The sequence below is a fragment of the Dipodomys ordii genome, unplaced genomic scaffold (assembly GCF_000151885.1).
Source record: "Dipodomys ordii isolate 6190 unplaced genomic scaffold, Dord_2.0 Scaffold1, whole genome shotgun sequence".
NCBI lineage: Eukaryota > Metazoa > Chordata > Mammalia > Rodentia > Heteromyidae > Dipodomys > Dipodomys ordii.
In genome coordinates this window covers 46,520,083-46,534,906 of record NW_012267217.1, presented here as the reverse complement: position 1 = coordinate 46,534,906, position 14,824 = coordinate 46,520,083, and the positions used below count along the sequence as shown (strand labels likewise).

Sequence of the window (14,824 nt, the reverse complement as noted above, 5' to 3'; positions counted from 1 at the left end):
TCCTTTGTAAAATCCATCCTGTAGCTTGTTGGGTTTATTCTACATTGTGTTGAAATGTTATTTGCAAAGATCTTTCCATTTCTTTTTAAGGAACATTAATCAGTAGCTCTAAAGTGTCTCTGTCTTAATGATAAGAATGTACCACTATCTCCGTGTCCTTTGTCTACTTTAACTCACCTTATTGTTGACCATTATTGCTGTAATTGCATTTATTCATTGATAAGGAACAAATCTATATTCTCCTTTGAGTTCTTTTTCCAACTCCAAAAGCTACTTTAGCTGTCTCACAACTTTTCTTATGTTGAAGATAGGAAAAGATATTTCTAATTTCTCTGGGCTCACCTAGGAAAAGTGTTGAGAGGAAACCTTGTTTGGGGTTTAATTTATGTTTGGGAAGCTTTTATCGTTATTGTTGTGTGTTAGCTCTTTTTCTCCCTTTTTGGTCAAGTTTCCTGCCTTACATTCTTCATTATTCCAATGGCTTAAAAGATCAATGTCAGCCGGGTGTCAGTGGCTCACGCCTATAATCCTAGCTACTTAGGAGGCTGAGATTTGAGGATTGCAGTTCAAAGCCAGCCTGGGCAAGAAAGTTCATGAGACTCCTATCTCCAATAAACCAGTAGAAAACCAGATGTGGTGCTGTGGCTCAAGGGGTAGAGCACTTGTCTTGAGCTGAAGAGCTGAGGGACAATGCACAAGCCCAGTTCAAGCCTCACAACTGACAAGGGAAAAAAAAGATATATATATATATATGTAAATATATATGTATATATATATATATGTGTGTGTATATATATGTATATATGTCCTTTTCCTGCTTCTGTCATTTGTCTGCATTCTAGCTATGCCTTTGTTACTTATTATTTCTTTTGGATATAATTGGTTTAATACAAATGCTCTACTAGGCCATGATCTACAGTATTTACTAGGCACTGTAATAGGAGCTTGCTTTATCATTTAGCTATTACATACCTATGTTACTTTATAGAAAAAAATACAAGTATTTGAATTATTTACAGTATGTAATTAGAGTCTACCCAAAGTGAACAGGATTTTATATCAAGAAAAAAATTAAAATATGTATAAAATAGAAACAGTAATGCCTTTTCACTCCCCAAATTGGTTCTTGTTTTCCTCAACTATTGAGAACAATTATGAGTCCTTATGCTATCCTAGCAGGAAAATCTATGGTAATTATATGCAATTTCTGTGCAGTGAAAACATTAGGACTCTATACAGTTCTGGAGTCTACATATCAGAACGGTGCTGATTGGGCCAACTTGTCTCCAGAAACTCTTGAGCTCAATTCACTTCCTGTCTCTTGCAGCTTCTGGAGGCTGAATGTATTTATTTGACTTGGAGCTGCCAAGCAGCATGTAATGTCAAACTTTCTTTGTAGATTTTTTGTGTATCCCTCCACTCTCTGTCACCTACTTCATATTGTCATCCTGTTTGTGTCTGCCTTTGCCTGTCTTTTATAAGGATATTTACATGGCCATTTACCACCAACCTAGTAATTAGATGATCTCTTAATGTCAAAATTCCCACTTCACCCACATCGGCAAAGACTGTTTTTCCAAGTAAGGCAAAGGTTCACAGGTTCCTGAGATAAGGATGTGTCCAGATTTGAGAGCCATTAGCCTATTGCAGAGGGATTGAGGAGGCGTATCTATGGTAAGAACTAAGGGCTTAATTACCATTAATGACCAAATCCGTTGTTTTATAGGTACTAGAGAACCACATTAGAAGACTCCCAAGAGGAAATGCATGCTGTATTAATGTAGAGAAGGTGAAGAGAGTTTAGCTGAAGGATTTTTATAATGTTTGGGCAGGGTTAAGGCCCATAAGGTTTGCTGACATACTTCTAGTCTGGAAACAGCTTAGTTAGGTGGAATAAGGGGCAAGTTGCCTTCTGCTCCCTTCAATCTTCTGCTACTGACTTGCGTTGGTTAAACCCAAATCGAAGTCAAAGTATAAAATAGCCTGTGGTCTTCCATATGAATCAGTATCTCTGTGCAAGCGAGGGTAGAGAAAGATGGAGATGGGGCTTTAATGATGAATAAAAATGTGAAGCCAAGCTCACAAATCATTAGTGTTCTAGTTGGAGGCATGGGTTAAACCACTTTTTCCCAAAATGCATTGTGACTTTCACCATATTAGGTTTAATTTAACAAATACTTATTGAGTACATGTGGTGTTAAAGCTTCCAATGTAGCCATGGATCGCTTCATAGAAATAGTAAAAACAGACTAGATTTTTTTTAAAGCAGTGTTTTTACAAAAGCAATGTGAAACTAAATTGAAGTAGGAGTCACAATCAAAATACAAGAAAGGTTGCATATTTGAGTCTCACTGAGATAAACAATTAATGGGACTTGGAGACATTCTCTGGAAAAGAATAGATAGATATATGATAGATATATGAACCTCAAATTTAAATCCAAGATTTTAAAACAGAATTTTAAAATGTGCTGGGTGTTTACAAATTCAGTAAAGTATATCACAAAAGTATATATGGGGATATTATTTTCTTTGTGCCTTCAGCTTGGCATCTAGTGGCATCTATGTTGAGATGACCAAAAGACATTTGAAATATAGGTTGACTCTTGGAATGGAGTAATTATGGGATGGGGGGGGGAAGCAGGAATATAATGAAACTCTGTTCATTTATAAAATTCTCTTATATCTTTCTATATGCCAGACATTATACAAGAATTTAATAGGAAACCAATGACTTTTATTGGATAATATGACTGCTTTTAGAGACTCATTAGAGTTGTAGATATTTAATATATATTTTTAAAAGCCAGTTGATCCCAGCCTAGTGATGGACATGGAACTTGCAAGAGAGACTCAGAATATTGGCACAACATAATTCTCATATTTAGAAAGGCACAAATATTTAGAATGTGATGATAATGGATTTTGTTTATTTCAGCGAAAAATATTGTGGTAGTTATATTAATTCAATTAATTAAATCATGACATATTAGTTCTACTTGTTTTGACAACTCTATTATGTTTCTTAAAATTCAAAAGTCCTTTTTGAACTCTGGGAGGTTGAGTAAAACCTCTATAAATGGAGGAGATTGAAGGAATAAATCCCAGAATATCTGAGAGCAAACCATGGAACCATTTTAATGTTTAAGGTATGAAAGAGAAAGGAAAGATTTAGGGACAAGGGTAAAAAAGAAAACTAACATTGATGGAAGAGGAATCTTGACAAACAAGGTGAAATAAAACAAGTCAGGAATTTACAGATGAAAATTTATTATTTATTATTATATATTATTTATTATTTACAGAATAAAAAATGTATTGACTTAAGTAAAGAGACATAGTCTCTGACCTTTTCAAGAATAATTTTAATTGTAAGAATGTAAGAAAATACCAGATAAGACAGACCCCTAAGGAACAAAGAGTACAAAGAAACAGTCAAAGTGGGAATAACAAGTATTCCTAGGATAGAAATAAGGGTAAAAACTTAGGGAACAATCAGTCTTAAAATATGAAATATATTTACAAATAAATCCAATATTTTTTCCATCACTCTAAGACCCTGCATGATGTGACCATTCACAACATTTTCAGTCTCAACACAACAAAAAAAAGCTGGCAGTGGTGGTATGAACATCTTATCCTAGCCATTGAAGGATGTCTATGTAGGAATTTCATGATTGAAATAAGCCAGAAAAAAAATATATGGCACTCTAGCTCACAAACAACCATAGCAAAAAGGATTTGAGGCATAGCTCAGACGTTATTTGCAGTTGGCTAACAAATACAAATTGAGTTCTCATTAACACTAACAAGGAAAAACAAAAGACACGGAAGAAAATAGAATTCTGCATTGTTTAGAATTCTTCACTAAGATTTGATGTGTAATAGTAGTGAAAAATGACTGCATCTGACCTGGTTTGGGTGGCTCCCACCTAGTTACTCTGAAGGCAGAAATTGGAAGGATCATGGTTTAATATCTACCCAGGGGAATAGGTTAGGAGAACCTATAGCAAGCAATAGCTGGGCATAGTGGTACATACCTGTCATCTTGGGTATGTTAAAAGCTGAGATAAGATAATCCTGGTTCTAGGTCAGCATAGGCAGTAAAGTTCATGAGATTCCATCCCAACAGAAAAAGCAATTGCATGTGGGAATGTCCCTGTGATCCCAACCATGACAAGAACCATACAAGGGTGAATCATAGCCTAATCCAGCCATGAAAAAAAAATGCAAGACCCTATCTCAAAAGCAACAAATCAAAAAGGGCTGAAGTAATTGGTCAAGGAATGAGTATCTTATATCTATGTATGAAGTGCCGAGTTTCTATCTCAGTACTGCCAAAAAAAAGAAAAGCTAACCAAAACAAAATACAATATATCTAAATCTGACACATGACCACACAATGAGTAAATGACCTAGGATAAAGATGGAAAAATGATGATTGACACCAAAGACATAATGAGCCCTACTCTTTATTTTTAATTTTGGCAGTTACTGTGATTTGAACTCAGGGCCCCATGATGATTGCACTAGCTCTTCATTGTTGTCATACACACAATTATAATGGGAACTAGAAGGCAGTGCTAATTTGAGCAATGTAGACCACTTAAACTGAAGGCATTAATTCCACCCATCCCATAGCTGCCCACCTATAAGTAAATGACTATTCACGACATGAAAAAATAAATGCCGATTTCATTAATTCCATATATATGGGAGCCATCAGTGGTGACATTAGTTTGAAAGAGATTATTATGGACTCATAATCTTATGTATTCTTTCATCATTGTGCTCATCATTATTTCCACAGTAGTTTTCTTCACCAGTGCCTTCACAGTCACTCAGGGATATATTTGTTCCAAGCATTTGCAAACATGCTGACTAGCATTATGCAATGCATAGCTGTCCACATTGTCTTTCTTTTCTTTTTGTCTTTTCCCCTTTTGATCTTCTTTATCCCTGATGTAATGAGATTTTTCTCTGTTTTTCAGCCAAAGGGTGTTGAGTTAATGGTCCATAGACATAATGAAACACCGAAAGTCTGGCTGAAGTTAACATTTTTTTCCTCAAAATAAAATAGTCCATAAGTTTCAATGGACATAATTTTTTCTCCTTTTCTTTTTTGTAAAATCAGTAACCAACAGGAGTGAAGAAATCTATGTCAGTGTCAAGATGGCATGGGGAAAAATGGTACCTTACTGTGAAATATGTCATTGCTCACTTTCCTTGTAGTAGAAACTGTCTTCAGCTGAAAATAGAGATACAAATAGCATATGACTAGAACCTAATGAATGGGACACATGCTTCGGAGCTTGCTGTGTATACCCTGGGAGTCCCTGGGTAGTTTTAAAAAATGTCCCTATTCAAACCAGACCTCATTATAAAGAAAAATGTTCTTGCCTTAGAATTTTTAGTCTTATACCTGTTATATTTCCCCTTCTGCCCAGTGAGAAGTCTTTAATTTACCTACAAGAAAAACATAAAGCTAACGGAAAAAAAACAATAATAAAGGTAGAGAGTAATTTTATTTCTGGAAAAATAGATAATGTACTAGTTGGGTTGTATTTTTCCCATTGGCCTTTGGTGACATTTTCTATGGACAACAGCAAATATCTAAAATTGCTTCTTAGACCCCACGTGGAGAGAAGTAACAGAGGGCATCATTAATTTTAACACGGAGTAATTTATTGAAACCTAACACTCCATGATTAAATTTTTTGGGATTTTTTTCCCTTTCCATCCCTCTCATCACTCCAAATGAATCCACATTCCCTTTTCTTTATCTGTTCCTCTATCCTCCAAAAGCCATCTGCTATTCCCTTTATGAAAAAATAAAACCCACAATTAGTGTCTTGTTCATCTTTTCTTTCTAAAAAAAAAAGAGAACTATTATGCAAATACTCTGCAATTTTGTTTCCAATACTCTTTATTGTGTGATGAGCAATTTTCTTTAATATAAACCCAACTCTTTGCCAGGACATGCTAATAGACTTTTATTTTTAAAAGAAGACTTTTACTTTTCCACATGAAAATTCCACTAATGTAAATTTCTCAAATGCATATTGGGAGTAACATTATCATTACTTTTAGAATTAGAGAAGGACAAAACAATTGTTTTCTACATTTCATGACAAAAATAAGAGTTAAAATGATCTAAAAATCTTTCTTTTGCTTTAAATATCATCATTCTCTTTACCTTAAGAAATGATCTGTTCAAAATACTACTTTCAGTAAGTGAGAGAAAGATTGTTTCTTTGTTTTTGTTTTTAGTTTTATCCTCCTGAAAATATCTGGAAAGTGATGACAATCTACCTGTAAGCACAGTTTAGTTATTTGCTTTTATTTGCTTCTCAGGAACTAAAGTATAATTTGACCCAATTCACTGAAGTATGGCTAATGGGAGGTGTTTGAGGCTGTCTTGTTAACAGGATTAATGCCCACAATGTGAAGTGCTGATGAAATTGAACTAAAAATTACCATTTTTTTTTACTATCATAAGAAGCAATGCTTCCCTAAGAGGCAGAAATTCTAGGGATTAAACTAGTCCTACTTCTAATTTTATGACCTGAAGAAGCACCCTCCCTGAGCCTCAGTTTCCTCACTGTTTAGCTGAGAATGTCATCTCTTTCAGCTGTTCACCAGGGTATGAAGATCAAGCAACCTTTGCCCCTTGTTGCTTTCTCAACAGATTATAGAGACAAACATTTGATCAAAAGATGCCAGCTGTCAAAATTCCATACTTACGAATAGGTCTACCTACAAAGCTAACTATAGGTACAGACTCGTTAAGTTTCATTTCCTATTGAGTACCTGCGTGTGTTTTGTTTGTAGGCATATGTAATACTTCAATGAAGAGAGGCACTAGTTTACATTGCAAAAACAAGTAGTTCATACTAGCTTACATAATAGGTAATTTGTATCTGTAAATGCAAACACATTGATACCTATACCTTGTTCCCTCTTTCCCTGTCTCTTGTCTTTCCTTCCCCACCGCCTTTCTCTGTCAAATCACTTTAAAAATTGCAGAGATAAATATCTCACACATTTCAGACCGCCTAAGATCAGGAATATTCTTCTAAGTAATACTGTTGCCATACTGAAATCATTACTATTGATGCAGTATTGCACAGTAATATTTCCTATTTCTATATCCTTGATTATCCCAATAAATATCTTTATAGTGTGTTTTTTCTATCCAATTCATGAGCCAATCAAAGACTTATCTTTGTTGCTGAATAGCTCATCTTTTTAATCCCTCACATAATATTGACATTTTTAATTAACTTCCACCAGTTTTCTTCCATAATGTCTTAAAATACAGAATTGATTAACTCCTTATGATTACTTCAAGTTAAATATTATTGGCAATATTATTATGTGGGTGATCTTTGGTGGCTTTATAAAAGCAAATTTTACTACTGTTTTTACAGGAGACAAATATTATTGTACTTGATTTTGTAATATAGAGGCATAATATCAAAGCATAACAAATTACAAATCTATATCCTTTGTGGTAGTACCTGTTTCAAATAGCAGATACTACAACAACTTTTTGATGGAAGGCTAACTTTAAAATACAGTAGCTTATCATATGTCTATTTTTATTTATTTTTTAAAAATTATTACTATTATTTTATTGTAAAAATACTGTACAGAGGGGTTACAATTACATGGGCAAGATAATGAGTACATTTCTTATCAAGCATTGTCGCCTCCTCCTTTGTTTCCCCTTCCCATCCTATCCCATCCTCCCCCCGTCGCCTCCCCCCACCCACCAAAGTTGTAAAGTTCATTTTCAACATAAGACTTGTACGCCTCATTGTTGCAATAGGTCCACCTGTATCCCTATTTAAACAATTTGTTTTTTCCCTTCCCCTCCACAAATTATAACAACATCAAACACAGTGAAAGCAGGGGTTATACTGTGGGGGAGGGACATACAAAGCAACAAAGAAATAATCTTATAAATGTGTTAGAAACCATCACATGAAAGAAAAAACCATTTGAATACATATCTTAGGGCTCATTTCCCTAACATCAACTTATGTGACCTTTTCTGCTTGACTCAGACATATACTAGTTATTTCAAAGAAGGGAAACCATGGGACCTATGTTTCTTTGGTCCTGGCTTACTTCACTTAATATAATTTTTCCAAGTCTTTCCATTTCCTAACAAATGAGGCAATGTCATTCTTTCTGATGGCGGCATAGAATTCCATTGTGTATATACACCACATTTTCTTGATCCATTCATCTACTGAGGGGCATCTGGGTTGGTTCCATATCTTAGCTATGGTAAATAAGGCTGCAATAAACATAAGTTTTTTCTAGTCTATTTCCCACATATCTTGACATGGATGCATTGGGTCACAATTTGACCATAATCATAAAGGCACCTCTACTTTTTATCTTCATTAACCAAAGGTGCCTTTATGATTATGGTCAAATTGTGACCCAATGTATCCATGTCACTATATGTGGAAAATGGACTAGAAAAAACTTTATAGTCTCATCAGTTCTTCAAATTTTACAAACCTATTAATAAGAAATCTCTTACAGTTTAAAAAAGATATATATTTTGGTAAGAATGAAGTTGTGTAACAGTGTCTTCTTAAAGTGTTTATTCTTCTGTGTAAATTGAAAATAGAATGTTGGTTATAATTGTCTTTGTTTACATTTTTACAACTTATACATTTCACCTTTATATGCTGCTCAACTCTACACTAATAATAGAATATAAAAGTCAAAGTCAACTTATTTTACTTGCAACTAGCTTTATTTTTATAGTTACTGAATTCTGGAACTGAGTTCAAATGTTAAAAGTCCATGATATATTTTCGGACTCATTTCAACATGATTGGCAGCAAATAAAATGCCATATTATTCTTTTTTGTTGTCAGTTGAGGAGCTTGAACTGTGGGCTTTGACACTGCCCCTGAGTTCTTCAGCTCAAGACAAGTGCTCTTCCATTTGAGCCACAGTGTCACTTCTGGTTTTCTGGTGGTTTATTGGAGATAAGAGTCACACAGACTTTCCTGCCTGGGCTGGCTTTGAACTGTAATCCTCAGATCTCAGCCTCCTGGGTAGCTAGGATTACAGGCATGAGCTACTGGCATCTGGCTGTCATATTCTTCTATTAACAAAAGAGAAAAGGCTGGTATTAATTTCATATGCAAGTATTTTATAATCCCTTCCATTTTATGTGGTACTTTGTTTCTTATTTAATTTCATTTAATAAAATCACTTCAGAGATCAAATAGTTGCAATAATGTCATTTCATGTTTGATTGGTTCCATTGAGTACATTTTAAAAATCATTATCAACGGCTTTAGAACATTGCAACTAACTGGAATTGTGAGGAACTCTTAAATTTAACTACTGCTATCATATTTTCATTTTCTTACAGGAAGCTCTGATCATGGCAAGTATGGACCATCCACACCTAGTCCGCTTATTGGGTGTGTGCCTGAGCCCAACCATCCAGCTGGTTACCCAGCTCATGCCCCATGGCTGCCTGCTGGATTATGTCCATGAGCACAAGGATAACATTGGCTCACAGCTGCTACTGAATTGGTGTGTCCAGATAGCTAAGGTAAGTTCTGTCATGTCCTGTGCTGATGACAGTTCTGCCTCTTACCTCCTGATCTGGAGCAGATCAGTCTTTCACTCTGTTTAAGATAAATTATACATTGAGCATTACAGGGAAGTTCCTTATATGCAAACCACAGATCAAACACATGATCTTTCCTCTGTATTTTTTTTGGGGGGATTATGGATCTACGTCCTTCGTATTATATTATTTATATGCCAAAATAAGCACATTAGATCCTTGGTATCCATGTGTGTGTGTGTGTGTGTGTGTGTGTGTAAAAACATATATATGTATATATATATATATGCTGCTTTAAAAACAAACACAAAAATTTCACTTTATCACTTAAGCATGCTAACTTTTACATTACTTTGAGGTATTATTTGCTTTTGAGGAGGCAATTTTTCACAAAATTAAAGGTAGGACAAACACTCGGCAGATCACACAATGATTTGAATACCTTGAAGGTAATGTGGAACAGATTTAGAGCTTCTCCTATCAACTAATCTGTATAATACCTATGTGGAAACTTATTTTTTGTTATTTTAGAAATTACTTCTTTAATGTATTGGTTTATATATTTATTTACCATGTTTGATTAAAACTGCATGCCTGAACTGTAGTTTACTAATTCCGGGGAATCACTGTCATGCTATATTTGTTTACTTTAGTGTTGTCAGGTCAGGTAGCAAAATCAAGAAAGAACATGTTGTATGTTTGAATTGTTTTGTTCTCAGTGGCATTTATTAAAATAGCCTATACTGTTCTTAGCATTAAAAATGATCAAACTGTAAATATGTTTGTAGGTATTTTGGTTGTCTTCAGTGGATCTTTGAGAGTGTTTCCCTCTGACTGTAAGGACTCAGGCATGGGAGCCAAGTTTACAAGATATTGTATTACTATTACATAGCCTTCCCATTTTTTAAGAAGGAACAGAATTTTAGATTTTTTTCCTTTAAGTGAAAATTCTCCAAATTTAAATCTTAGATCCCACTTTGGAAGCATTCTGGAGGCTGAAAAAGTCATTCATTGCATATAATCTACCAGTCTGTCACTTTACTTCTGGTATACATCCTGTATATTCTAAGAAATTATTTTGATTGTCTATACCAAGTAACTGCCTTGACATTTTTATCTTTCTAGAACAAGGCTAGGATGAGTTTTAATTTACTAATATTAACTCCTAGTCAAATAAATACATGACCTGCTTCTTTACAAATTCTCTACATGCATTTATCCTGATACTTAACATAATAAAAGTGTCAAGATGTTAATTTCATAGTTTTTAATTTTTTTTCCAGAGAAAAAACTTTTGGGCTCACACTGATAATCGTAGCTACAGAGTAGCATTCAAATTCTGATACCAGCAATAAAAATTAAAAGAAAGGAAAATGAATAAAGGAAAGATCAATGATTAGCTAGCATAATGAAAGAATATACACTGTGAATTTAGGTAATATCTAAGTGTAGTAAGGAAAGACACACTTCAGTGATTTTATTTTTAACTGCAAGTATTTGATTTTGAACCCCTAGACATAAAAGATTTGTTTGTTCTCAGACTATGCTATTTGGGATGGAAAGAGTCAGAATTATGCATAATGCTCAGCATTTCTGGCCTTTGGAAGAAAAAAAAAAACACATATCTTATCGTCCCCTGGTTTTTACTGCACAGAGTTTCTCAGATGTGGGCTCTTACAACTTTAATTTTCATGTTAGAAAATTGGTTTGTCTGTAATATTAAAAACATGTGAAATCATTAGCCAACTAGCAGAGAACAGAGATCAGGGGTAACTCTTAGAACAAGACCGTCCTTTACTAAAGGAAAGAAACTCTTCCATCTCTAGCTAGCAAAGGTCAGTGTTAGTGTGCCCTCCTATTACTGTGCAAGTTTCAGTTTCTGACTCCTTTCTAAAGAAAGTATTACTTGTAGCTTTTTAGTGCTGCTGAATTTGTAAAGCCTGAATACTGTGTACAGACCACTGTTAGTCACAGTCTTGAAGTTTTTCTTTTAGCTTTGCAGGTTTATTTTACTTTATTGTCACATTTTATTCCCATATCCTACTACTGGATTTCAGTTTGATTCAAACTCCCCAAGATATTCTTGTTAGGTATTCAACCATCAAAACTAATTAAAACAAACAAACAAACAAATACAAACAAAGGGGGAGGGAAGTGAATGTGAAACTATTTCAAAGGCATATTCTACCCTTTAAGGAAACTCTCAGATTGCATGATTAGGCTACAAACTCATCCACCTTAAAAATTCTTCTGAAAGAAAAGAGAAGCAATAATTTTAGAATTAAAATTATAATATGCTTAAGCAAGATAATTTAGATTCTGTCTATGAATAAAACCTTTCAGTACTTTTTTTTCATTACTTTTTTAAAATGATTCATTCCAACACTTAAGTTGACTGAGAAAACTTGTATCATCTCAGAAGTCATCTTGATTTTCAGACTAGCTTAAAGGTTCTGCTGGTTTATTTTTCCATTTCCCACTCTCTCTTGTTTGTCTCTCATGCATATCATATTTCGAACTGAAAATAGTTAAAACTGAGTTTTAGTGTACCTTGAAATATAATAGTGGACCTTATTTTTGTTGGAAAAAAATTAGCAGTTATTTTGATGGAAAAGAGAAGAGAAGAACTCATAGTTCAAGAAGTTAGCTCACAATGACTGGAAGTACAGCTTCTTACCATATGAGGAAATAAATTCTCTTCTGTACACAGATGAGAAGTCTTCCTAACACTTGAATGTATTACATGGGATGAGCTTTCATTTATCTCCTTTCCTTTTTCTTCATTTTTTCCCAACAGTCACCACACAGACTGAAAGAGATAGTAGTTTCTCCTATGGCCCAGGCATTACCTTCTGCATGAATAAAAATGAACTTCAACTCTGAATGTCTGGTGTGAGTTAAAGACATGATCTGGATGCTACCATTTCTCATTTGTTCATTCAAGTGCAGATTCTATGTGTAGTTAAGACCTCAGTGGTAATGCAGACATATGCAAGCTATGAAACTAAAAATATAACAGAGAAAAAATTGCCCCTATCATTATATTTAATGGCATAATGGTAACATTTATAACTGTTTGGAAGTTTGTAAATATCAATTGATTCAATGAGCCCTTTAAATATGTTTTTTTTAATTGTGAAAATACTGTACGGAGGGGTTACAATTACATGGGCAAGGTAATGAGTACATTTCTTATCAAGCATTGTTGCCTCTTCCTTTGTTTCCCCTTCCCATCCCTTCCTATCTCCCCCATCCCCCCTCCACCCCCTCCCCTGCCCCGGCCAAAATTGTAAAGTTCGTTTTCGACATAACAACTTGTACATCTCATTGTTGCAATGGGTCCACCTGTATCCCTATTTAAATGATTTGTTTTGTCCCTTCCCCTCCACAAATTATACCAACATCAAATACAGTGAAATTAGGTTATACCATGGGGGAGGGACATACAAATCAACAAAGAAATCATCACATATATATATATATATATACATATATATATATATATATCTTATCTTGGGGTTCATTTCACCTAATATCAACTTAGAAAATGTGGTATATATACACAATGGAATTCTAAGCCTCCATCAGAAAGAATGACATTGCCCCATTTGTTAGGAAATGGAAAGACATGGAAAAAGTTATATTAAGTGAAGTAAGCCAGGCCCTTATTTAAATAGCTTTTGATATCAAGAAATGTTTGTATTTTATGAAAGTAGAATAGAAGAGAAATATTGAAATTATAATTCATACTAATTAATTGAAATTAAAACAGATTTATTTTGTTGTTATATAAGCCACTTGGGGGAAGAACAGGTTGATAGCTTATTTTTAAAATTTTTACTGCTATTATTTAAATTTGAATTCACTATGCATTCTGACAAATTGTCAGTTCTTTGGAGAAAGTCAGAAGCATGAATTTAACCCAGTTGGTAAATACCTTTGGGGATTCTCCCAGAATCATATTGCAAACTTGACTAAAGGTAAAGAACTGATCTCTGAGCCACAGATGCCATTGATTTCTTCATAGATATCCAGGGCTCAATATTTTTTTTCACTGAAGAGGCACAACTTTACTAGGGAATTTTTGCAGCCTTTGTGTAGTTCTTAGAATCATGTCTTATTAGAGATTTAATCATTGAATCCCAAAGATTACATATAGCCATTGTCAACTAAAAGGGATTCGTTTAAGTTGTTCATTTTTTTAAAGTGTTGAGTGATATTATTCAGGGTTCATCAGATAATCAGTAGCAAAGGCATATAGGCAGGGTTTTATGATAAGGAATTTGTTTATTCAGCTAAATTTCAAGAGCCACTGGAGACCTAGGTGAACCTATTCTGTAGTTCTAGTGTCTTATGAATGACTAAGAACTAGGTCCTGAAAGAACCAATGGTTCAGCTCCATGTTCAAATAAAGGACAAAATTGATGTTGTATTTCAAAAGCAATGAAACATTAAGTCAGGAATTAAACATTTGTCCTATGCAGACTTTCAGCTGCTTGCCTGTCCATATCAAGGAGGACAGTACTTTATTCAGTCTCCCAAATCTTTTCTCATTCAGAAATATCCATAGGTATATTCCAAATAATGTGCAAATAAGTGTCTAGGCATCTAATGTCATGTTGATGCATAAAATTATCATACTAAGTTATTATAGAGCAGGAATCCCAAGCTCTGGTAATTCAAGAAAACAACATTTAAAAAAAATAGCAGCTAGGCACTGGTGGCTCACAACTCTGAATCCTAGCTACTCAGGAGGCTGATATCTGAGGATCGTGGTTCAAAGCTAGCCAGGGCAGGAAAGTTGTGAGACTCTTATCTCCAATTAACCACCAGAAAACCAGAAGTGGCACTATGTCTTAAAGTACTAGCCTTGAGTGAAAAAGCTCAGGGACAATGCTTCGGGCTCCGAATTCAAGCCCCATGGACTATCACCACCACCACCAACAAATCAGTATCATAGTTTTCATATTTAACTTGGAAAGAAAAACCTAAGTAAACAAAAAGATGACTTCATGCCCTGAGAAATGAGAGACAGTGCCCTCCCCGTAGGTACTAGCAGGGTGTAGAAGGAAGTAGCACTTTGTCTCATTACTTAGTATCTGAAATGACTGAGGCAAATTCATGAGTGTCTGTAAATCCATTTCCTCAGCCAGCCAGTGGACTGAACTTGCTACCAGAGCTTGGTTGCTTAACAGAGAATTCTAGGGCAGGAGGC

At 34.6% G+C, this 14,824-nt stretch overlaps 1 protein-coding gene across 4 annotated transcripts in view; it reads left to right on the top strand.

The window, feature by feature from the left end:
- Erbb4 (erb-b2 receptor tyrosine kinase 4) overlaps positions 1-14,824 on the top strand; it is a 1,030,419-nt gene that overhangs the window by 857,409 nt on the left and 158,186 nt on the right. For all 4 annotated transcript variants that reach the window (XM_013011535.1, XM_013011517.1, XM_013011544.1 and 1 more), the window contains exon 20: positions 9,406-9,591. In XM_013011535.1, coding sequence (XP_012866989.1) covers positions 9,406-9,591 — 186 coding nt within the window. The remainder of the gene's footprint in view (positions 1-9,405; positions 9,592-14,824) is intronic.